At 42.1% G+C, this 25,266-nt stretch overlaps 1 protein-coding gene across 5 annotated transcripts in view; it reads right to left on the bottom strand.

Moving 5' to 3' along the window:
* The window catches only part of GUK1 (guanylate kinase 1), a 1,109,311-nt gene that overhangs the window by 779,631 nt on the left and 304,414 nt on the right, over positions 1-25,266 (bottom strand). Inside the window, exon 1 of one of the 5 annotated variants that reach the window (XM_044065889.1) lies at positions 17,279-17,298. The exons of 2 other annotated variants lie outside the window; for them this stretch is intronic. In XM_044065889.1, coding sequence (XP_043921824.1) covers positions 17,279-17,291 — 13 coding nt within the window. In that variant the 5' untranslated portion in view covers positions 17,292-17,298. Of the gene's footprint in view, positions 1-15,887; positions 15,993-17,278; positions 17,299-25,266 lie in introns of those variants that run through there. 2 more of the 5 variants (XM_044065891.1, XM_044065892.1) reach the window with 2 other exon arrangements.

A 25,266-nucleotide genomic window follows, 5' to 3' on the forward strand; every position in this document is an offset into this window, starting at 1 on the left:
GAAAGGACCAGTATTTTGTTGGCCAATTTCTGCCGAAATGAGGGGGTTGAACCTGTAAAAAATCCTTGACCGTCTGCATAGATTTTGCCTTATCCTCCATTTTCTTTAAAACCTCTTCTGCTTTTACACCAAATAAACCATCCTGCTGTAAAGGTGCATCCAATAACTTTGCTTTAACATGATCAGGCAGGGTTTGTTCTTTTAACCAAGCATGTCTACGTATGACAGACCTAGTCACTGCTGCTCTACAGGAAGCTTCCAATTAATCAAATCCACACTGTAAAATATGTTTGTCCACCTGTTCAGCTGCATGTAACAGATCCTGCATTTCCTTGAAGTCAGGCTGCTCTGAATGTGTGCTCATTTTTTGTTTTAATTGAGACATTAGGAATTGCTGATATTTCAGCATGTGAAACTGGCAATTTAAGGCTCTCATAGCTAGAGTAGCTGAGGTGTATACCTTCTTTCCCCATCTATCTAGTGCTCTGGAATCCCTTTCAGAGGGTACAGGATTTTTAGCAATAGAGGCCTTAACCCCTTTGGGACCCTGGGAAATTGTTTCTGGGTCAGCAACAGGGCTTTTATATAGGAATTTGTGTGAGTCAGGGACTCTGTAGTATCTGTCTGGTTTGGCTGGAGCAGGAGGTAGAGAGTCTGGGTTAAGACTAGATTCTAAGTAAACATCATCCACAATGTCTAACATGGGAGGGATAGCAAGTGGTCTGTGCTGGGGTAGTAAAAGGAACTCTCGGAGCCTTTTCTTAGAATCAGAGTAATCCTGGCCTTCCCAGCGGAAATGTTCCCTCATGGTATGTAAAATTTCCCCAAAGGAGTAGTCTTCTGGAGGAGATGCTGAGGGAATAGACTCCTCAGCATCAGAATCTTCATAAGGGGGAAAAGAATATTCCTGTTACTCAGAAGAATCTGAGGAAATTGAAACCTGGTCAGAGGAAGCATAATCCTCCTCTTGTCTTGGCCTTTTGTCAGGAGGGGGATGGGATCCCCTGATTAGGGTAATTAAATCTTCAGCCATCTTAAGCATCTGTTTCTTAGACATGGGGCCTTGTACTGGAGACTGATGTACAGTCTTTTTTGTTTTTAATGGAGTTTTTAGCTTAGCATAATATTTAATGGTGAGTGTAGTCGGTCTGAAGACACCTTCTGTAACTGAAGGTGTTTCTACTGCACCGGAATCTCCTTCTGCTCTGGAGTCGGAAGAGCCTAAAGAAGAAGGCTGCGGCGGCCTAGTATTCTCCGCTTGTGAATCAGAAGCTGTCTGGGGTTCTAAATCAGCGGTCGTCAGGGGCTGCGTAGGCACCTCACTGAAAACCGGAGGACCGGCGACAGGCCCAGCAGAGGCCTCGGAGTCTGGTTTGGGTCTAGGCTGCCTGTCCTTATCCTTGCGTTTTTTATGCATGCCGGTCGTCGGTCGCTCCGACGGCATGGTATAATTAATTTTCCTACCAAAGTAATGTCGGGCGAAATCAAAACGGCGTTTGATAGTTCGTTTATAAAACCTAGCACAAAACCGACAACCTGTGACGTCGTGGTCTGGGCCTAGGTAAGGAATACAATAAGAATGAAAGTCCTTATGAGATATTTGCTTCCCACAAGAAATGCAATTGTTAACTTTTTCTGACATCGGACTGAGGCAAGAAAAGGTTCCCCAATGGGGTACTTAGCTTTATTGAAGACTTCAGTCTGAAATTCGATTTGAAAATCTCAGGAGTCGGCCGACCGGCACTTGCAAACTGCTTCTGCTTCAGGCACCACGCGGCAAGAAAGACTGAAAGAAAATGGCATCGGATGCCTCTTATATACCCCTGGCGCACTGACGTCAGGGAAGAAGCGACAGCAACCGACGCCGGACCAAGACTTTGGAACTCTGGCCGACTGCGGGACCGCCTGACGGCAGGATAACCCAAGTGTGATGACTGCAGCAATGTAACACGATGAACATCCACCAGTTTTCTAGGAAGCTTCTTAAGTAGCAACCCTTTCAAAAACATCTTCACAACATAATGCTTTTAGTGAGGGGGAATCGATGGCCAGACATGCTGAAATCGCTAACAAATGAACTTTGATAAAGAAGTAAAACACGCCATATGACACTAACTCATACAAATACTGTAAAACCAGAGTGACACTAGCCATTAATGTGTGCTGATTCTTTTATTGGCACTAAATAGAAAACCTTTTTCATTTGATTATATATGACTTTTTGGACCAGGCTTTCTTGCCTCCATTAGTATCTTTGTATGTCCTCACCTTAAAGGTATTAGGACCCTATAATCCATGCAATCTGTTTTTGTTGTCTGGGGTCAGGATGTATCCAACACCCCTGTTCTTGTGTAAATAAATCCAGTCTGTGAGGAAGCTTGTGATAATTGCCCCTCATCAATTCCAAAACAAAGCAGAAGAAAGGGCTTACCACAAGGATATTTGGGGATTCCTTCTGAATCATCAGCAGGACCTTGGATATTGGTGGAAAACCATACAGGTACATTCCTGTGCAAGAAAAAGAAGTTATGTCTTACCATAATGTTCCATCTGTGTTGTTGATCTTCTTTCATTCATCACCGATGAGTTCGGTTCAGAGCCCTCAGAACCGAGTCAGCCTAATACCAAGCTCACGCTAGCCAAAAACTCTTGAGCTAAGCTTCTACTCACAATGCCCTTCTCCATGTTACCTCAGATTGAGTTTGCCCATGTTGTATAAGTAAAGCAGAGGCCATTTCTGTGCAAATGCCCTAAGACATCACTTGGACCCAAAGTATCCTCCAGGAGTCTTTGGCGGGGGAAAGAGGGTGGGAAGTGATGAATGAAAGAAGATCAACAACACAGATGGAACATTATGATAAGACATAACTTCTTTATCTGATGTTGTTAATCTTCTTTCCATTCATTACCGATGGGACAGAATCCCCAGCTACCTTGAGATCATTGGGCGGCCCTTATGGAAGAACACTCCTGAGTACCAGTGAGCCGAAGGCAGCTCTCCCTCTGGAGACCACATCCAATTTGTAATAATTGATAAAGGTGTAGGGTTTAGCCCAAGTGGTTGCTGCGCAAATGTCATTCATAGGAGCCCTGGAATGGAAGGCCACAGAAGCTGCCATAGAGCTAGTGGAATGGGCTTTAATATTCTGTGGGATAGGTTCTTTTGCAAGTGAATAAGAAAAACGTATGCAGTACCTTAGCCCTTTTGACAAAGTGACCTTGGAGATAGAATTTCCCATTCTAGGCCCAGAAAAGGCAATAAAGAGTTGGTCAGTCTTACGTATTGTTTTGGTCCTATCTAAATAAAACCTCAACTGCCTGTGTACATCCAAGGAATGTAGGCAGTACTCCCTTTTATTAGAAATATTTGGGAAAAATACTGGTAAGTCAATAGACTGACTGATGGAAAAATCAGAAACAACTTTGGAAAGAAAGGATGGGTTCGTCCAGCGAGATACTCTGTCCTTGTGGAAGATTAGAAAGGGTCTTTTGGTGCACAATGCCTGCAACTCCGAAATTCGTCTGGCTGACGTGACGGCTACCAAGAAGAGAGATTTCCATGACAAGAATGAGGTCACATTTCACTGTGGGTTCAAAGGGGGGTTGAGTCAAAGACTGGAGAACTAATGTGAGGTTCCATGGCTCTATAGGCTGCCTGATTGGAGGTCTAATGTGAGAAACTCCTTTGAAAAAAGTTTTACATAAGCACAGTGATAAGAGAGTAGTACCATCCAGCCCACTATGGTAATTTGAAATTGCCGCCAGATGTACTCGTATAGGTTCATAGGTTCATAGATTAGTACTAGGCTAATTGCCCTTTTGGGCCATTTGAAGCCTAGCCAATTACCCCATGTGAGAATCAAACCCTGCACCTTGTGTCTTTAAGGTAAACACCTTAACCATTATGTCATCCTCCCGCCCCTAGGCTGCGGCTCCATCTTCAAAAAACTTAAGACAGATATTGTAAGACCACTGTGACTGGAGCCGAATATGGATCTAGCATCTTTTCCTTTGACCAAATAGAGAACCTTTTCCATTTGTAGTGATATAGTCTTCTCGTGGATGGTTTATGAGGAGCCAGAATAATGTCACGGACAGGTGAGGTGAGGTCATCCTGCCTGGCAACTAACAGAAGTGGAGAAACCAAGCTGTCAGCTTGAGACTGGACAGATTTGGGTGACTCAACCATTGGGCGTGAGAAATCAGGTCTGGAAGAGAGTCCAGAATCCACGGTGGACATAACAGACGAGGCTGAAGGAAGGGGAACTAAACTTGTTGACGCCAAAAGGTGGCTATGAGGATCACTTTGTATTTCAACTGAATGGTTTCTTTATGAATTGTGGAATCAGATGAATAGGGGGATAGGCATAAAGAAGTCCCGTGGGCCAGTCATGAGTCAGAGCGTCCCTCGGGACTCCCCCTTTGGAGGGAATAGGGCAAAATAGCTGCTGCATTTGCTGTTTGATGGGGAGGGGAAGAGGTTGCAGCATGGCTGGCTCCAGCGGTTGAAAATGTCTGCCAGTACTTCGGGATTGAGAGACCACTCATGGGGCAAGAGAACAGACCTGCTCAACTTGTCTGCAATCATACTGGAGCTCCCTGGGATATGCGTCGCTATCAGAAAGCGGTTGGAAGCTATCGCCCACTGCCAAATTCTCATGGCCTCTCAACACAGGGAGTAGGACTTGGTTCCTCCTTGCTTGTTGATATACCAGACTACTGACATATTGTCTGACTGAATTGCAATCATTCCAGAAGGAAGAACTGGTTGGAATGCTTGCAATGCTAACAGCACCACTGTCATTTCTAGAACATTGATATGCAGGTTGGCCTTGGACCGTCTTTCCCTGGAAATGGCCCCCCACCCTATCAGGGGAAGCATCTGTGGTCACAATGGCCTTGGGCTGAGGGGGCTGGAAAGGGCGGCTCCAAAGTTCTGTGTCTGGCCTCATCCACCAAAGGAGGTCCTGCTTGCAAGAGTTGGTTATCTGAATCTGAAAACAGAGGGTGATGTTTCAGGAACCACTGAGAGAGAAGAAGCCATTAGAGAATCAGCATGTGTAGTTTTGCAAGAGGTACTATTGGTATGGAAGCTGCCATGGATCCTAGGAAGTGAAGAACCTCTCTCACCGAGACTTTGTTTTGACAGAGTATCACCCAGGGCTGAAGCCTCAACCTCTGGAGTCTGTGAGCTGGGAGTGACATGAGGCATGATTGAGTATCGAAGACCGCTCTGATGAAGTCTATCTGCTGGACCGGAGTAAGGCTGGATTTCTCCCAGTGCACAGTTATCCCCAAAATTTCTGCCACAGAAAGGGTGTCTTGCAGGGCTGTTACCAGACGATGCTTGGTAGGGGCGGTAAGGAGCCAATTGTCCAAATATGGAAACACCCGGAATCCTTGTAGTCTCAAGTGAGCTGTAACCACTGCCATGCACTTTGTGAACACTCTGGGGGCTGTAGAGAGGCCGAACGGCAGGGCACAAAACTGGTAATGATTGGCTCCTAGCCAGAAGCGAAGTAGACTCCTGTTTTTTTCCATTTTGATGTGGTAATACGCATCCAGTAGATCTATAGAGCACATTCAAGCTCCCTCCCTTAGAAAAGGGAGAATGGACTGAACCGTGATCATCCGGAATTTGGTTTGGACACCAGACTTGTTCAAACTGCTGAGATCCAGAATGGGTCTCCAGTCCCCTGTCTTTTTTGGCACCAAAAAGCATCTTGAGTAAAATCCGGATCCACAATGGTCTGGTGGGACTAGTTGGATGACTCTTTTTTGACACAGCTTTTCTACTTCTGAAGCTGCTACCTTCCTCTGACTGGGTGGAACACCAGGAAGTTTCATTGGAAGTTTTGGATAATTAATTAGGGGAATGGTGTAACCTCTGGTAATGATATTCCGCACCCACCGATCAGTGGTAATAGAGTGCCAGGCATCCTGGTGCAAAGAGAAACAACCCTGACTGCTTCCAGAAGCAAGCAATCGGGCCTCTCTTCAGGAGCACTGGTATGGCTGCCCAGAGAAGGAGCCTCTGGGGCCTTGGTTACGTGGACCCCCCCCCCGCCTCAATAGGGGCATCTTCCAGAATTGTTAACCCCTCTGCCCCTGGGGGTATCATCACCACGTGCGGCACAGAAAGGACCCTGAAAGTTTTTGTGCCACATCTTCCCACTCCTCTGGTTCCTGGAAAAGGAACGATGATAGTTGGAAAAATGTAGGCCCATGGCAGACAGGGTCTAACTATCCTTCTCACACCTGGCCAGAGTATCCTTTACCTTGAAGCCAAACAGGGAAGATGCTTTGATGGGAGCATTCAGAAAGGAAGACTTGAAGGGATCCGCGAGGTCACAAAGGCACATCCAGGCATGGCATCTCATAACTATGCCTGAACCTGCAGCTCTAGCCGCCCCTTCAGTTGTGTGTGAAAGCAACCTCATGGATGAGATGGAGACCAATTCCAGGGTTGCGAGCTGAGAGGCAACTTTGCCCCTTACTTCGTCAGACACCTGTCCTGCGAGTATTCCAGAGAGTTGAGATCAACTTTGGAGCCTCGTAAAATCTGCCAAGTAGTTCAGGGACCATATGGCAAAGGTTGCTGATGCAAAGGCTCACTTTCCCAGTCTGTTCACAGCTCGGGGCTCTCCGTTGGCTAGGTGGGCAGTAGGACTCTCTTCAGCCAAATCCTTTTTCGTGGCTGCTGCCACCACCATAGCATCAACCAGTAAACCTCTGCACCAATGTGGGTTTTCCTCAGGTGGGGAAAGTATCTTGTCGGGTCTCCAAGGGATCGCCTCAACAGAGTCAGGGTTCTTCCAGGCACACTGCACCACGAGCTGAACTAGCTCATCTGCAGGTGGGGTCACCCAAGAGGTAGAAGGCCGGGCATGGAAAGCCTGCAGGAACACGGACTCCTCAGACGAAGGATTAGTGGGCTTCCAGTTACCCCTCTGTTTCAGCATTTGATATCAGGGGACGACTGTGGGGACCTCTCACTGTCATCGAAATCCATGTCCTCAGACACTCTTCCAGCGAGTCTACGTGCTTCCTCTTGCACAATCTCTTCTGTGGGGGTTCCTCAGTGGGAGCTTCTGAGGAGGACTTGGAAGGATGGGTACCCTGTACAGGGGGTTCCTGCGGCTTCCCTGCCCGGTGTCCCAGAGAGGTGGCCTGTGGCAGCTGTAGCTTAGGGAGAGAAATCTGCGGTTCCAGCATTGGCAGAATGCTTCCAGAAGCAAGTGCCCTCTCCATCGCACAGAAAGCAGGTCTGCCCGAAGAGGGATGAGAGCCCAGAACCGAGAAGGACACCTTCAGAAGTAGGGTCACACCCTGCTCCATCAAACTCACTCCCGAGAATGCAGCTTCAAGCAGGATCGGTGCAGGGGAAGCTCCCAGCACCAAGGATGGAACCAAAGAAACACTTGAAGCCGTGCAAGAGCCTGCAGCCCAATCACGGGGTTGAGGAGGGATTGGTTCAGCAGGAACCGAGGACCAAATAGACGATCCCGAAGCCTCAGTGAGATCCACTACAGGTGCTGAGATGGGGGGTTCAGAAAAGGACATTGGAGCAGGAGGCTTTGGAGCCGGAATGGTCAAAGGAGGAGAATAGGATGGAGGCCGTGGAGAAGTCAACCCAAGTCCTGCAGGAGGATGGGTCCTGGAGGGCATGATATCCCCTTGGCTGCCAACAGCTGAGCCACAAGATGCACCACATCCAGTTCTGAAAGGCTCCTGGTGGAGCTAGTGGATACCCCCATTGGAGTCAGGTCAATCTAGGAATGGGCTATGCACTTGGCCTAGAAATGGATCTATGGATGGAGAGTATTGGGTCCATGGTGTAGAATCTACTGGCACCAATGTCTCAAGTCTGGAGGCAGGAAGCAGTGGGGTCAAATCTAGTCTAGTCAGGGCCATAAAAGAGATCGGTGCCGAAGGGGCACTCGGAGCTGATATGGCAGGTTCAATCGTCATTGCAGAGACAGGCACTGAAGGCGTGCATTGTGCCGAAGTGGCACCCGGTGCCGAAGTTGAAGTAGGTGAGGTCTGTAGTCGGTGCCGGAGACAGTATCAGAGCTGAAGCTGGCGCCGATATAGTAACAGCTGTAGTACCTGGAACAGACGAAGTCGGTGCTGATGAGGCAGATTTATGCTCCGAAGAACGTTTTTGCACTTTAGGTTTGACAGACTTACCCTGGTCACTCGAGGGTGAAGAGGGAACCAAATGGGGCCTTCTCTTATCCTTCCTAGGAGGGGTTGAGATCTCTGTCGCAGAAAGGGCCTCTGAAAAGGGTGTCTTAAGTAGGCCCTTTAGGGTCAACTTATTCTTGCACTTGTTCATATTGCGCTGGCGGAAACTTTGGCAAATTACACAGGGAGGTTCCACTGAAAGATGGGACACCCCCAAGCAATAAACCCAATCATCATGAGAGTCACTATTCGGAAGTTTACCATTACATGAAGTACAATGCTTGAAACCCGATGTACCCTTCTTATCGGACATCTTGAAAAGTTAAACACAACAATCAAATCCTCAGAGAAAATGTAACTTCTAATTTCCCTATGCCTAAACCTATCAAAATACACACAGTATCTATTCAAAGAGTCAAAAAACACACAACTAAACAGAAAATGGGAAGGAAAGAAGGAACACCAGCAATGGTATTCAAGGAATACCACAAGGGTATAAGAAAGAAGGCTGTACCACCAATGGTACTTAAAAGATTACAAAATGGGTAGAAGCAGAAGAGAAAAAAAGTGTAAATCTAACTGTAAATATGAAGATTAGTGAATACGAGTCACAAACGATAAGAAAACAGACAAATTTTCCCACAAGATATCAAAACGTTTCCACTTAGCTAAGAGCTCAGCTGAAACGTGGCTTTACGGCTACAAGGCAAACGAGATCTGGGGTAACAAGGAGAAGGGCACTGTAGGTAGAAGCTTAGCTCGAGAGTTTTTGGTTAGTGCGAGCTTGGTATTAGGCCGACTCGGTTCTGAGCCCATCGGTGATGAATGGAAAGAAGATTAACAACATCAGATCAGGATTTTGCCAGTCGGTTGTTTAGAGAGAAGGCAAAAAGTTCTTCCTGAGGAATTCCCCCACAGATGGATCAAATGATGGAAGTCCCCTAATCCAGTGTCTATTCATGAGGGTCTGCCTTGTTTCTGCTCAGCTTGTCTGCCACACAATTTTGCTCTGATGGAATGCAAGATTTCTGTAGAGTGAGGCTGTGCTATAAAGCTATATCCCATGGTAACTTGCCTAATCTGCAAAGGGGGTAAGATCCTGTTCTTTCTTGCTCACTTACCACATCACTGTGGTATTGGCTGTGACTACTTGAAAAGGTCCAAAAGACTACAGATGACAGAGACAGTTCAGCGACTTTATAAGAACTAGCATCACTTATATGTTTATGTGCTTTTGTCTATTTATCTTGTACAGACAGCTTGCAACTTTATTCCTCTTAAAACCGCTCCATAAGTAAAGTCTGAGGCATCTATGGTGATGGGCTCTTTTACAGCAGCAGAAGAAAATGGGAGACCTGGATTCAGGTGTATCTGATTTCTCCAAGTGAATTCTCTTTTCAAAAATGTCAGAACTGGAATTTGAAAAGGTAATAGGTGTTGATGTGGGACCAAAGACACTTCTGATGCCACTGTATATTTCTCATCTGGAGTCTTGCAATAGGTACCATGAGAAACATGGATACCATGATCCAGAATCCTGAGGTATTCTATCACAGTGACAGCAGTCTGAATAGAACCCCCCCAGAATACACCTAAATACAGATCTACTTTTTCTTGTGGAAGAAAAGCTCTTTGTCCTGAGGTTTTTACCAGAAAAATAATCTTGCATGATGAAGTCAAAAAGACTTTTGAATGTTTTCTTAGAATCCCAGCCTGTGGAGGAGATCTCTTACCTAAGTGAGAGATCCCTGACACTTTGAAAAAGACTCTGTTAAGATAAGTAAGTCATCTAAACATGGAAAAATGTGGATACCATGTAGCCTGCAATGGACTATAACAGGAGCTAGAAACTCTGTGAACATTCTTGGAGCAGTGGATAACCCAAAGGTAAGGCAAAGAACAGATAATGTGATTCACACAAAACATTAAGAAGCACCTGAAATCTGGATAAATAGGAATGTGATGATATGCGTCATTTAAATCAAAGGTTACTAAAAAGCTCAAATGAAGGACAGGAGTAACAGGTTGTGAGGTGATAGCATTTTGAACTTAGAAACTATCACAAACTGATTCAGAAAAGAAAGAACCAGAACTAATCTTCAGGAATTTTCTTTATTTGGCACTAAAAACATTTTTGAATAAAACCCTTTCCTGGACTTGGAAGAAGGGAATGCTTCTATTACCCCCCCCCCCCCCGAGAGACCATGTGATGTAGCAATGGAGGGAAGAGAAGAGTTTGGTGGTCTTGTGGATGAGAAGGAATACCCTGGAAATGAGAATTTTTACCCACTGCCATCTATATCCTAGATGTATCTAATTCAAAATGCATTTGTCAGGTCTGGGATCACTGTAGAAAAACTTTAAAGGACTGAGGAACTTTGCACATTTTACCTGATTTACTAGGGGCAGCAGGTTGGCTGTCAGAGAAACATTAGCTGTCACAACCCCCACAACTTTGACGTTGACAGCACTGGGGGAATGGGTGAAGGCTTTGGAAATTCCAGTTGTAATAATTCATTGTTATTTTCTGAGAGACTGAGAAAACTCAGTGCTCTCCCACTGAAAACACTGACTCATTCTGGAAATGGTCTCAAAAAAGTGAATCCCTCACAGGGTGATCCAGATACCATGCTCTCTTTAAAATCTGAATCAGAACACTGAGGGAAAAATGGATCTGTCACTTCACATTCCCCTACAGATTCCACATCTTGAATCTTTTCATGGAAAGAGGAAATTGCTTTCTTTAACCAGAAACCACCTTACAAGAAAGGTCAATACCCTCCACAAGACCCTGCACCAAGCCCAATAAACTACTCCTATCTAGAGAAACTGATACCAGAAGAGTTAAATATTCAGTTTGACGAGTCTTTTTGACAGGAAATTTAGGTCAAACAGACCAAGTACTGCTAGCAACAGCTTCCTCAGGGATGGGCACTACATTTTGGGTAAGCATAGGCAAATTCCCTGCTCCTTCTCCCATGAAGACAAGAGTGGCTCTTCCTTGCCCACACAGGAGAACTCAACAATTGCACAGGATGTGGCTAACCCCCAGTCCATGGTGGTTGTATGGGAATACCAGAAGGATCTGAATAAAGACTATCTGCCACTGTAGCAAATCATCAGCTTGCTTTGTTGGTAAAGGCTGCTTAGTTAACTTTTTCTTTTTGTGATTGAAAGAAGGGCAGACTGAGGAACTGGTGCTTGACTCCATGGTCAGCCTGAAAAAGGTGCTAGTTTACCAAGGAAGCTTAGCAGCAAGTCAGTGAAACAGTATAGTAGCAAAAAAGTAACCTACATACACACACAGACACACACAGTAAAAACCACTTCCCACGCCCCAAAAATTGAAATAAAGAAAAACAGTTTCTCCACAGGAAAAAAAATGTTTAAACAACTTTTAACCAATTCTTACCAAAAAAGCAAAAAAAAAGTGAGCACCAATTTAAAAGTTCATGAAAGTCATGAAACAGTCAATATAAATCCTTAGCTTAAAAGTAGTAGTTATTCAGGAAAAAAAATAGTTTAAACAACTTAAAAGATAATGCGGAAGGTTGTTCCAGTTGGCAGGAAAAATATTTTGTCTTTCTTCAAGAATCAGACTGAATTAAGTCCTCGTTAGTATAAATAAGTGCATTGTTAACTTGGTTCTGTGGAGAGTACTACAAGTAATTTACTTGTAGTTTAGAACCAAAAAAGGGCAGTAGTCTTCATGGAGGATTTTGAAGGCAAGGGTGGATAAGAGGAGAGTGCATCTAACTGCAGTAAGTGGGCACATGGATTTTTTGGAGTGAGATAAAGTGTTGCTCATTGTGAGACAGGGCAGATTTATAATTCTACAGATTCCATTGGTGGTAGTTTATATTATGTTGGTGTTGTGAGCAGAGTATAAGGTTGGTTTGGGACGAGAATATTCTAATTTACAAATTAGTACATTCTTAGTTACTGCTCTTCTAGCTTCTGGCTAAGGAGGTTAAAAATAGAACAGGTTGCTTTAAGTTGGGCAACTTTTTTTAGTGTCATTCTTCATGTGACTCCTAAAGGAAACAGTGGGATCAAGTCTTAAGACCTAAATATTTATATTATTGTATAGTATTTATGCAAACTTAGTGGGAATGGTAATTTTAGTGGGATAAACAGATCAGACTTTATTTGATGTCCTGAATGTCGCAACAGCAGTTTTATTGTTAATTGGTTATTAGCAGATTTTTAGTTAACCATATGGACAAAGAAATGAAGTCCTTTTCTATTTCTTGTTATAATTCTGGGTATTTTGACCTGTTTTGTGCAGTAGGATATAATTTGCATACAGGGTGATATCTGAGGACAGTGTGATTACAGTAATATCATTTTAAAAGATTAAGATAAGATTGGGCCAAGGGATTTCCTGCAGTAAAACTGGTCTTCAGTTGTGATTAGATCAGGCTGCTTTGACTTTCAAATGTTCTATTATGCAGGTAACTCTTAAGCAAGGAAACTACAGTAGACCTAAAACTGATTGATTATAATTGCTGTAAGAAGATTTGGTGGTTTACACTCTCAAAAGCCCTGATAAGATGATTCTGAATACATTTTATCAGTACAGTATAGATTTAGAGGTCAGTAAGGTTGTTATGGCCATTTCTGAACCCATAATGTGAAGCTATTACAAGCCCATATATATTGAAGTGTTCTAATAATTGGGTGATAGGGCAAGGATTAGAGATGTGTGGAAATCAGCTGAGGAGTTCTTGTTTTTTTTTTTGAGTTGCATATAAAGAATATCCGTGGTGGTGCAGTGGTAGCGTTGTTGCCTCACAACAAGAGGTTCTCCCATTCGATTCTCAGCTGGAGTGTGGGGAGTGCCTTCTGTGTGGAGTCTGCATGTCCTCCCCGCGGTTGGGTGGGGGTTCGAAAGACATGCGTAAATGGGCATGCCTTCGTTGAACGTCGAGCTGGCACCTCGGCGTTCATCAAAATCTACTGCCAATAATTAGCGGACTGGAGTTCCGCTGTGGTGACCCCTAACCGGGAAAAGCCGAAAGACAACAGAGTTGTATGTAAAAAGTGTGTTTAAGCATGTAAAATTATTAGGAGAAGAAGTCTATTAATGACAAGTTGAAAATATGGGCTATTTGGTGTGGAAAGTTTGAACTTTGAGAGAAGCAGGGTGGACAATGTTAAGATTAACATAGATTTTCTTAATTTTTCAAAGCATTTTCTTATTTCCCTTATTGCAATTTTGCAAAAACAGAATTTTGCCCAAGAAAGAAAGGAAAACTGAAATAAAGGTCTGTTTAAAAAGATGTTAGCTTTTGACAAGGTGGTTGGATCTGAACTACAGGCATTTGTCCTTACATTCTGAATAGGATGACTGGAGTGCATATCATGGTTTTAAATTCTGACAGGTCTGTGTGTCTCGTTAGGATGTTTAAAACTGGTTTTGTGGGGGAAAAGTAGGAAAGTTGGTTTATTATATTCCAATGAAAAATAGCAAGAGACCGTCCTCTTTCTAGAATTCTTCAGCTCTTCCCCTAATCTTCTAACCTTTTGGTAGTAAATGTAAAGGACCACAAAAATTTTGTTTTAGCCATATATGAAACTATAAGATTAAAAAATAAGCATTTAAAAGGAAAACATATGCTTCACACTGTCAGAATAAGTGTAGATTATTTCAAGTGATGAGGACTGTTTTCCTACAAAAGGTATTCATCAGATCCAAGTTCAGCCATGAAGCTTCACTGCACTTATACATTCTTACAAACAATGAAAACAAACCAATACAAAAGGAAACTGAACACTTGAGGCAGTTTATTTGATTAAGGACAGTGGGCTTGGTCAAGAATTACTTTGATATTTAGCATAAAAAAATGGACTGGTTGAAAAACATCAAGATCCTACTGGGGAAAGGGGGATGAGTTTGCCAACAGTTTTGTGAAGAAAGAATGTCAGGTGATTGGCTAGTGGGGCTAAGTTAATGACCACTGACTGACAGACTGAAAAAAAAACTCTCTCCAACTGGATGGGGGGGGGGGGTGCTGCCTATGTGTAGCACGACTAGGTGGAAGTAAGCCTGGGAGCCAGTGCACATTTTCTTAAATAACTTAATAATAAAGGTTATATAAAAAGCAGGTAAACCCAAAATTGTACTACTACTACAGGTTTCCCCTGGAATTTGTTTACTGGTTACTCTCTGACCACGTAGTTCTGATTAGAAATGGAAATCTGGAACACCTCGGTAATCGACTCTTCACTTGAATTTTATTACATTTTGGAACCACTTGGGGTTACAGGCCTCTGTGGAAAGTTGTCATTGTAAATGTAAATCTTTAGCTTGATCTCTACCTTACATATTTTTCAAATTACTAAAGAGTTTAGTAGTTGGTGTGATTACTGAAAGTTTCTACAACTTGTTCATTTCATTCATTAAAGATCTGAGGTTAGAGCTTATTAAAGGTCAATGGTTTCCCTGCATCCTTTTTCTAGCAGTGGGATAGTGTTTGCCCAGTACTCTACTGACTACTATGATAAAGTGATGCACACAATTTGAGAAGATTTTATAAACTTTTTTCTGCTTATAGACATCTTTCAAGACTTGTGCAAAACAAATAAATGTCCTACTTTTATTTTTTTAAAATAGTACCCACATAATACTGTATGGTACCCAGGGCTAACATGACCATTTCTGTAGCGTACTTAGGTGCCTCAGCTCCTCTTCATAATTTATAACCCTCACTATCAGTTTGGTCACATAATTTAGCAAAGTTTTTACAAATAAAGTCTATATAATACTTAAATAAAGACAAATCTAAAAGCAGGTTCCTGAGGCACTGCTAGAAACACACCCACTCCAACATCCAAGTACTCATTATTGCCACTTTGTTGTTGCTACCTCCCCAACTTTTATAATCAGGGTGATGCTCTGAAACATAAGAAACAATATACATTTAAGCATTCAGAAAACCACTAAAAGCAATTATAAACATGAAAGCAGTACTGAATTTCTGCTGGCATTCTCAATTACTTCAGAGCATTATACAACAAAAAGCAGTAGCCGTCATATGAAATACAATGGTGCTAAAATGCCAAACTGTGTAAAAACTGCTACCATGCATATCGCAGAATACAATCTAGAAACAAAACAAGTCCAGCATATAAGGTAAATGAAACATGGAATTCGCACTAAGAATATAATGGATGAAAAAATGAGAACCCTACTGACAGTGAGATACTGTTTCTCATTTTAGAATGGACAGCCATGTAAACCAGAAAGTTACTTTTTGTTCTTTTACAATGTCTAATCAAAGTTAATAACATAAAAGGCATCTGGCAACTTTCTGAATTTCTGTGGCAAGTGCCAATGAAATGCGCAGACTTACTCTTCAGCTAAACAGATAAATCACGGCAAACATCAGCATACCAATTGTTACAAAGTTTTCTCAATGAAATAAAATCACCACACCACAATCAGTGATCATACTACATACGCAATGAATTATCAGTATACCAGAATCATCGGTTGCACTTTAATGCAGTCCCACTACAAACACAGACCCAAGAATCTAATGCAGCTCTTGATACAGAAACGCTGACATCCTTGAAGGCTGCTGTAGCAATAAAAGGTGTATAGTTAACTACTGTCAAGTTCCTTACATAACACAGCTTTCCCAAAACACATAATTTATTACTGTTACATTTAATATAACTGCTTCATCTTTCTTTACCTTACTTGTATGATGAAAGCCCAAGAAATTAGTCTGACTGCTTTATCAGCTCCACGTAGACTGCAGGAAGCAGAGGCAGCTAGCTTAACAGCTTTACAGTACTAAGAAAAGGCTTGTAGTATTAGTCATCACACTCAGCCTCAAGAAAAGCCTCTCTTTATCCTGGCAGATAGCCAATGGAAACTGAAACCTGATCTCTTTAGCTACCCACCTTTATTTTGTGCTTTGACTTGTTTAATGCATATGACTAAACACACTATGCATGCTCCAAGCATATACTAGTTAAACAGAATGATTAAGAGACCATCCACAGAGGTACAGTGTCGTTTGTATTTTACACATTTTAAAATCCTCATAATACCAGCCCAGCCCAGCCATATGGCATGACATTTTTTTGACATTTTTGAAATAGCAAACAATGGGGAGGATCATTCTTTTGGTTACGAAAACAGGTTAGGCTGGTGTTACAACCAAACAATTATCTACATATGTATTGATTTAACAAGTTGTCTGGAAAAAAGGTATGAAAGCACTTCCTCCAGAAAACTAGTACCTTACCTCTCATAAATGTATCAGTTTCATAATGCATATTGTCCTACCTACAACATGCTTGATTTCACTCTTCTGTCACTGCGCAAGCAGTGACACTATTATTTCCTAAGAGTATTCGCCTGGACACCTCCTTAGCACTAGCATTCAAACAGGGAAATATAGATAACCATACTGCAAAAACACTACTGTTACTAGCGTGACATGTAACAACACAGCAGAGTACTCGAAAAGTATACAAGACTGAGACACAGCACTTACTAAAATATTTCAGAGCATTTCAGTCACTATAAAAGTAGTATTAGTCCTTTGTCTTGAGCAATTTACACTGAAAGAATACATTCCCTGACTTCAGCTAGATTCAGGATGCCAACAGCTCCTTGTCACACTGCTCATGTTTGCAAAAATGAGGGGGTGTAGCTAGAATTTCAGCTGTACACCAAGTCTCTATGTACTACCACCAAATGGTATGTATGTTTGAAATTAAAACATGAACAGCATTAACTAAAACTCCAAACAAGGAATATTTAGATTGTTCGGTTAGGGCACTGTTCATATGAATGCAGTAGGACGTATGCTCCGCTACTCCTTCTTAGTGGATTACATGCAGAATATCTAGTTATGAGCCCTTTTTTAAACAGATTTCTGTTAATACAGTTCTGAGCCTACTGAAGTGTCGGAGGCACTCAGTTTTATGCATATATTTGGCATTCCTCAGTAGTGTTAAGAAAGGCTGTAGGGCATCTCTGCAGCACAGCTAAATAAATTTGCAGATTTCAGAGCATGATAAGGGAACACTATTAAAGCATACTGAAGTGTCCCCTTAAGATATACATACTTACAGGCTGATGACATCTTTATATCTAGTTGCAGGTTGCCACCCATCCTGTTATCAGTGGGACACTCATGGGTAGAGCTACCTTATCCTGTTGGCTGCTGTGCAAACCAGTAGGACTTGAAAAGTCTTGCTTTTTGCACACACTGAATTGCTGTGAAAAAGCTGCAATTACTTCCGGCTTTTCCAAGTCAATTAAATACACCATCAACCCGGACCTGCTGGCAGATCTATTTCTTGTTAGGTCTGGGTCCTGTAAATCATGCAGCAATTGGCTGCAATGTATGAAGGAGGTGGGGATAAGAGCAGGAAGAGCCCTACAAAGATCGTAGCTGTAGAGCGGTTTGTTAATAGCGTTTCTACAGCGGCTAACAAAACAAACACTAAGATTTGGGTTTTTTTGTCTAAAAGCCTAGACAGCCAGACAGCCATCCATCCATTCATGCAGCCAGACAGCCAGCCATCCATCCTGCTACCCACTCCAGCAGCCAGCCAGACAGCCACTCCAGCAGCCAGTCAACTAGCTATTCCAGCAGTCAGCCAGCCATCCAACTAGCCAGTCCAGCAGCCATCCATCCTGCTACCCACTCCAGCAGCCAGCCAGACAGACAGCCACTCCAGCAGCCAGTCAGCTAGCCATTCCAGAAGCCAGCCACTCCAGCAGTCAGCTACCTAGCTAATCAGCCAGCCACACCAGCAGCCAGCCAGCTAGCCAGCCACTCCAGCAGCCAGCCAGCAAGCCAGCCACTCCAGCAGCCAGCCAGCTAGCCAGCCACTCCAGCAGCCAGCCAGCTAGCCAGCCACTCCAGCAGCCAGCCAGCTAGCCAGCCACTCCAGCAGCCAGCCAGCTAGCCAGCCACTCCAGCAGCCAGCCAACTAGCCAGCCACTCCAGCAGCCAGCCAGCTAACCAGCCACTCCAGTAGCCAGTCAGCTAACCAGCCACTCCAGCAGCCAGCCAGCTAACCAGCCACAACAGCAGCCAACCAGCTAACCAGCCACTCCAGCAGCCAACTAACCAGCCACGCCAGCAACCAGCCAGCTAGCCAGCCACTCCAGCAGCCAGCCAGCTGTCTAGCCAGCCACTCCAGCAACCAGTCAGCTAGCCAGCCACTCCAGCAGGGCAGCAAGCCACCCAGCCCAACAAAGTCTGTGACTTCTGTGTCACTGTTAGACAGAGGCACAGTATACTAACCTCAAAAAAGGGCATAGCAAAATTAATTTAAAATGGGTGGCGAAAGCCAAACACACTCTGGCTAGGCTTATAAATGCCCTAGGGCAGATAGCCTAGTATGAACCTATGTAATGGTAAGAAAGTACAAATAGTATTTTATGTCTGTAGCTTTTGGTTCTCCGGTTTGATTCACGGCTGGAGTGCCTTCTGTGTGGAGTCTGCATGTCCTCCCCGTGGAAAAGTGACGTTAAAGACATGCAGATAGGTGCGTGCATGAATGGGCATGCCTTCTTTGAAGGTTGGGTGTCGAGCTAGCAACTTGGCACCGAAAAAATCCACTGCCAATCATGAACGGACCGAAGTTCCGCTGTGGCGACTCCGGGAAAAGGCGAAAGACATTAGTTTAGCATTTATAAAATTGGGAATACTGCGTTTTATTTCAGTTTTTAACATTTTAATGTTTAGAGGCAAATGGACACACTGTATGGTATTTAAATCTGTGCAGTGGTTATTTTGAGATTTGCAAGTTGTAGTTTTTAAAGGTACAAGAAATATGTACATGTGAAATATATACACACGCGCACACACACACACACACACACACACACACACACATATATATATATATATATATATATATATATATATATATATATATATATATACACACACACATTATATATATATATATATATATATATATATACACACACACACATACATTATATATATATATATATATATATATATATATATATATATATATATATATATATATATATATATATATATATAGATATATATATATATATATATATATATATATATATACACACACACATTATATATATATATATATATATATATATATATATATATATATATACACACACACACACACGCACACGCATACATTATATATATATATATATATATATATATATATGTGTGTATATATATATATATATATATATATATATATACACACACACATATATATATATATATATATATATATATATATATATACACATATATACACACACACACACACACACATTTTATATACATAAATACATAAATTCTATAGTTTTAGTTGTTTTGGGATGATGTGGAAGCAGTAGTTTTTAAAGGTTAAAATGCATGTATAGATTTTTTTTTTCTGGTGGGGGCAATCTTCATGGATAAATGCAGTATACTTGATATGTTTCTAATGTTACTGTGGCTGTTTTAGGGTACTTTGTGTTTATAGATGGAAATGTTTTGGGTCAGTTTGTACTTTTTGGGTGGAAATGTGTGTAATTTATTTTTTTAATGCTATCTTTAAGAAGTTAAGATGTACTGCTATAAGTATTTTTAATAGTGGTTGTTTAGTGATGACTTGCAAGAACTATTTTTAAAAGTGAAAGTGTCTGTATAACTATTTTGTTGAGGGGCTATGTTCATAGGTAAATGCAGTGCATTTGGTGTTCTACTAGGTACATGCTCTTGTGGCTGTTTTAAGATGGTTTGCTTTTATAAGTGGAAATGTGTGTATTTTATTTTTAAGGCTGTTTTTAAAAATAAATTAATTTAATATTTAATCATTTAAAACGTATTGCAATGCAATGCTAATATGGCCGTGCTGCTCTTGGGCCTGATCCTTATTGCATTATTCTGCTGGGTAAATTAGTGATATAGGTTTAACGCTATCAGAATAGTCATGGTTAGTGTAATATGTAGAATTTTTTTTTTCTTTTTTAAATAAATATAATAATTAACAAGTATAGTCCAAGCAGTTGAGACAAACATGCAGAGCTAAAAAATTCATCAGAAACAGTACGTAAAATAGAAATAGTTCTTTAATGTGTACACTGGTAAGCACTTTTGCTTGTATTCTTCAAACCATCAACGAAATAATATAGTGTAATTCACTGCTCTAATATATTATGATTCAACCAATCAGAACATTCAATCAATTAAATCAGTTTTCAAATATATAGAAACATCTCCCAAACAAATAAGAAGTCTCTGTCATATATACACGCATCCTACAGCAAAAAATTAACTATGTATATATATATATATATATATATATATATATATATATATATATATATATACATATGTATGTGTGTGTTCATAGCAGCATTAAATATGTAAATATGTATATATAAAAAAACATAAAATTATTAAAGAGCAGTTCATGACAATATTAGCCTAAAATAAGCTATATAATTTTATGAACTATATAGTTATACATGGCAGCAACATATACAAATAACATGGTTAATCTAAGCATTTCATAACCTTTTATTGATTTAAAATAAATAAATTAATAAACTTAACCAACGTGCAGTTTGGATTTCAGAAAGGGCTTTAGGGAGGCTCTTTCATTGAGACCTCTGCCTCTATCAGCCCTAAATCTTAAAATCCATTTCACTTCCCTCCCCTCAGTGCAAATTCTTATGTCCCCTCCTCGGACATGGGGCCTTACAGTGTCTATCACCATGAACCTAAACACATGATCTTCTCCTGCCACTAACACGTTTGGCAAGAGCATTTGTGGGCGATCTCACCCTTATACCATACAGATGTTCCCTTATCTTATTCCTAAACATCCTGTTGGTCTTCCCAACATAGAAAGACCGACAGGTATCACAGACCGCAATGTATATCACATGCAACATGGCACAGTCTGCCACAGAGGTGAAGATATAACTCTGTCCTGTGTATCAGGGTGGGTAAACTTCCCATTGGAATCTATGTATCCACAGAAATTATAGTGTCCACAAGGGTGTGTACCCGAACCCATTTCATGTTCCTGTTTGTCAAAAGGTTGACATAGGATCCTTTTCAAATTTGGCTTGTTCTTAAATCTAAATTTCAGTAGATCACCTACAATATTCCTATTCAGTGATTCTTAGGGATACTAAACATTTCCTTTTGGATTTATATAGCTTCACTAATGAGTCAGAGTTGGGCACGGATTTGGTTTTTGTTACGTTAGACGTGCAGTCTCTTTTCACTATCATTCCCAATATGGCAGGTGTTGAATCAGTTCAACAATACCTGATCAGATACAGTGATTATGGAGAGAGACATATAGATCTGATTTGTCTCTTCCTGGAGGTCATCCCTTGAGAACAATGTCTTCCTCTTTGACCAGGTCATGTACTTACAGTGAGATGGCGTAGCTATAGGCACATCTTGTGCCAATAGCTATGCCAACATGTTTTTGGGACTCTGGGAAGAGGATATGTTGTTCTCTATGTGGATGCCTTCAGGAGACATGTCCCCTTTTATCGTCGTTTTGTGGACGATGTCTTTCTTATCTGGACTGGGGATATGGATCAGTTGACAACATTTGTTATGCACATGAACTGGATAACTGACTACTTAAGGTTCACCATGGCATCCTCCCAAAGCAGGATAGAATATTTGGATGTCTACACTGAAAGGTTAAATAACGGACTTATCAATACAGGTGTATACAGAAAAATATGTCACAAACACCCTGTTACACAGGTGCAGTATGCACCCCCAATACGTACTTAAGAACGTGGTTAAAGGACAAGGGATGTGTGTATCCTGGTTCAACGCCTCAGATGGGGGATACCACTCTGAGTTGAGCGGCTTAAAAGAGAGATTTGAGAAGTGAGGGTATAGTCGAGTTGAAATCAGAGGAAGGATTATATGAACTGGATTCCCTTAGATGGGGGAGAGCTAGCACCTATTTTTCCAGTATGATGGAATATGAAGTACAAGATATCCCTGAGGTATATTCCTCTGAGATTAGGATACCCATGTTCTACACCACAGATAATAGGAAGGTATATGAAGTGATTAATAAGAACTGGGGGGTGTTAACTACTAACCCTGATATTAGGAATATTGTAGGTGATCTACCAAAATTTAGATTTAAGAACAAGCCAAATTTGAAAAGGATCCTATGTCAGCCTTTTGACAAACAGGAACATAAACTGGGTTCGGGTACACACCGTTGTGGACACTGTAATTTCTGTGGATACATAGATTCCAGTGGGGAGTTTACCTACCCTGATACAGGACATAGTTATATTTTCACCTCTATGGCAGACTGTGCCATGTCACATGTGGTATACCTTGCGGTCTGTGAAACCTGTCAGCCTTTCTATGTTGGGAAGACTGACAGGATGTTTAGGAATAGGATAAGGGAACATCTGTATGGTATAAGGGTGAGATCGCCCACAAATGCTCTTGCCAAACATGTGTTAGCAGGAGAAGATCATGTGTTTAGGTTCATGGTGATAGACACTGTAAGGCCCCATGTCCGAGGTGGGGACATTAGAAAAGTACAGTTTTGTACCTACCATAAATGTAGATGTCCGATAGGTATGCATCTGCAGTCATAACATATGGGTTGTCCTGCCTCAGGCAGCCCTTCGGTCGGCCGGATCCCAAAGTCTGGGTCTGGCCTCGGCTGATGTCGCACTTTCCCCGACGTCAGAGCGTCTGGGGTATAAAAGCATCAGCCAACGCCATTTTCCTCAGTGTTTCTTGCCCCAGATGCCAGGTGCCCTCTAGGAAGGCCAAATTTGGAGGAATGCAGTAAAATTCCAAACATTTTCCAAAAAATATATACATATATATACAAACAAATACACCATAATAGATCCCCCAGCTAGCTAATGGAGGCTGGCAAGTACCCTAAGAATACCACAGAGGGGAAGGAGGAGGGTAATCCTGACTGCAGATGCATACCTATCGGACATCTACATTTATGGTAGGTACAAAACTGTACTATGTCCTTCAAGGATGCATCTGCAGTCATAACCTATGGGTAGAATATCATAGCCATTCTGGGGGAGGAGGTACTAAGAAAAATATGGTGTAGTTAAGATCCCCTGCAGGACTGCAGTAGCAAAACCTGCTCTGGATCTGGAGTATAAAGGTAAATTGTAAATGTTTGGCAAATGTATGCACGGAGCTCCATGTAGCAGCTTCTAAAATGTCCTTGGTAGCCACCCCTCTTAGGAAGGCTGTAGTGGTGGCTGTGGCCCTTGTGGAATGAGGCCTGATGTTTGCAGGAACTGTCTTTCCATGAAAGGAGTAACAAAAGCGAATACAATTTCCTATCCATTTTGAAATTGTCTGTTTGGAAATTGCTTTTCCTTGTACCCCAGCTGCATATGCTACAAGAAGTTGGTCAGTTTTTCTGCTACTTTTAGTTCTGTCCAAGTAGTAGCATAGTTGTCTATGTATATCCAGGGTGTGTAGAAGTCTTTCCCTCTATTCTGTGGATTTGGGAAGAAAGTAGGCAAGTGAATAGCTTGGTTTAGGGATACCCTAGATACCACCTTAGGCATAAAAGTAGGATTGGTTCTTAGTGAAACTCTGTCCTGATGAAAGATAAGAAATGGCTGTACTGCCATTAAAGCTTGTAACTCAGATACTCTTCTTGCTGAAGTTATTGCCAGAAGGAATGCAGTTTTCCAGGATAAGTATTGTAATTCTGCTGTTGCTGCTGGCTCGAAAGGGTGAAGTGTCAATTTTTCTAGCACAAAGTTCAAGTCCCATGCTGGCAATGGTGGTTTCCTGGGAGGTTTTACATTTTTGATTCCCCTGAGAAACTGTCTGAGCAGAGGATGAGAGAAGACAGGAGGATCCAAGCTGTATTCTGCTGAAATAGCTGATGCATGTATCTTGATGGAAGAATAGGACAGGCCTGTGTGGAAGAGCTCTGCCAAGTACTCCAGGATGTTGGCTATGTTTAGCAGTGTCACATCTTTTCCCTTTGCAGTACTCCAAATGAGATATCTTTTCCATTTTGCTGCATAATTTTTTCTTGATGAAGGTCTACGAGCCTCCAGGATTATGTCTTTAACCCTTTGAGATAAGTTTGGGTTAGTTGCTGTTATGTAATGTTCCAGGCAGTTAGCTGCAGAGTTTTCAGGTTTGGATGCAGGATGTTGTAGTTGTTCTGCGTTAACAGTAGTGGGATCAGGGGTAGTGTCCATATTTGTTCCCGAGACATGCTCCTCAGCAATGGGTACCAATATTGTCTTGGCCAGTCTGGAGCTATCAGAATGATCCTTGGACGGTCCTCTTTGATCTTCAGAAGCACCTTGTGCATCAAAGGAAGTGGTGGGAATGCGTATGCTGTCATGTTTTTCCAACTGAAAGATAGGGAGTCCACCTTCCAAGCAAGTGGGTGGTACGTCCTTGTGCAGAATTTCTTTAGCTGGTGATTGAGTGGGGATGCAAACAAGTCTATTTGTGGTAATCCCCATTCTTTTGTGATGGCTTTGAAGATGTCCGGATGAAGCATCCATTCGTGGGCATCTGTGGTAGTTCTGCTTAATATGTCTGCTAGAATGTTTTCTTTTCCCGGTACAAAAATTGCCTGTAACTGAATGTTGTAGCTCAGGGCCACATTCCATAGTTCCAGTGCCAGCCGGCATAGAGGATATGAATGTGTGCCTCCCTGTTTGTTGATGTACCACATAACTGTGGTGTTGTCTGTCCTTATCATCAACTGACCTTCTTGGAGAAATGGTCTGAATGACTGGATTGCCAATTTTACTGCCAGCATTTCCTTTAGATTTATGTGTAGGCGCAGCTGGTCTTGAGTCCATAAGCCTTGTATGCACTTGTCCAGCATGTGTGCCCCCCAACCGAGGTCTGAGGCATCTGTCGTGATGGTTTGGCTTGGTTGACTGTTGCAGAAGGGCAATCCTGTGTTTGATTGACAGGCCTGAGCCCACCATAGGAACTCTTGTTTCAGGCATGGGATTACTGGAATTTTGGTTTGTAGGCTGTGCTTGTGTTGGGACCACAAATTCTTTAGGTACCACTGTAGCTT

This window comes from Protopterus annectens, chromosome 3.part0, assembly GCF_019279795.1.
Source record: "Protopterus annectens isolate FY-2018-M chromosome 3.part0, PAN1.0, whole genome shotgun sequence".
In the NCBI taxonomy this organism is placed as follows: Eukaryota; Metazoa; Chordata; order Ceratodontiformes; family Protopteridae; genus Protopterus; species Protopterus annectens.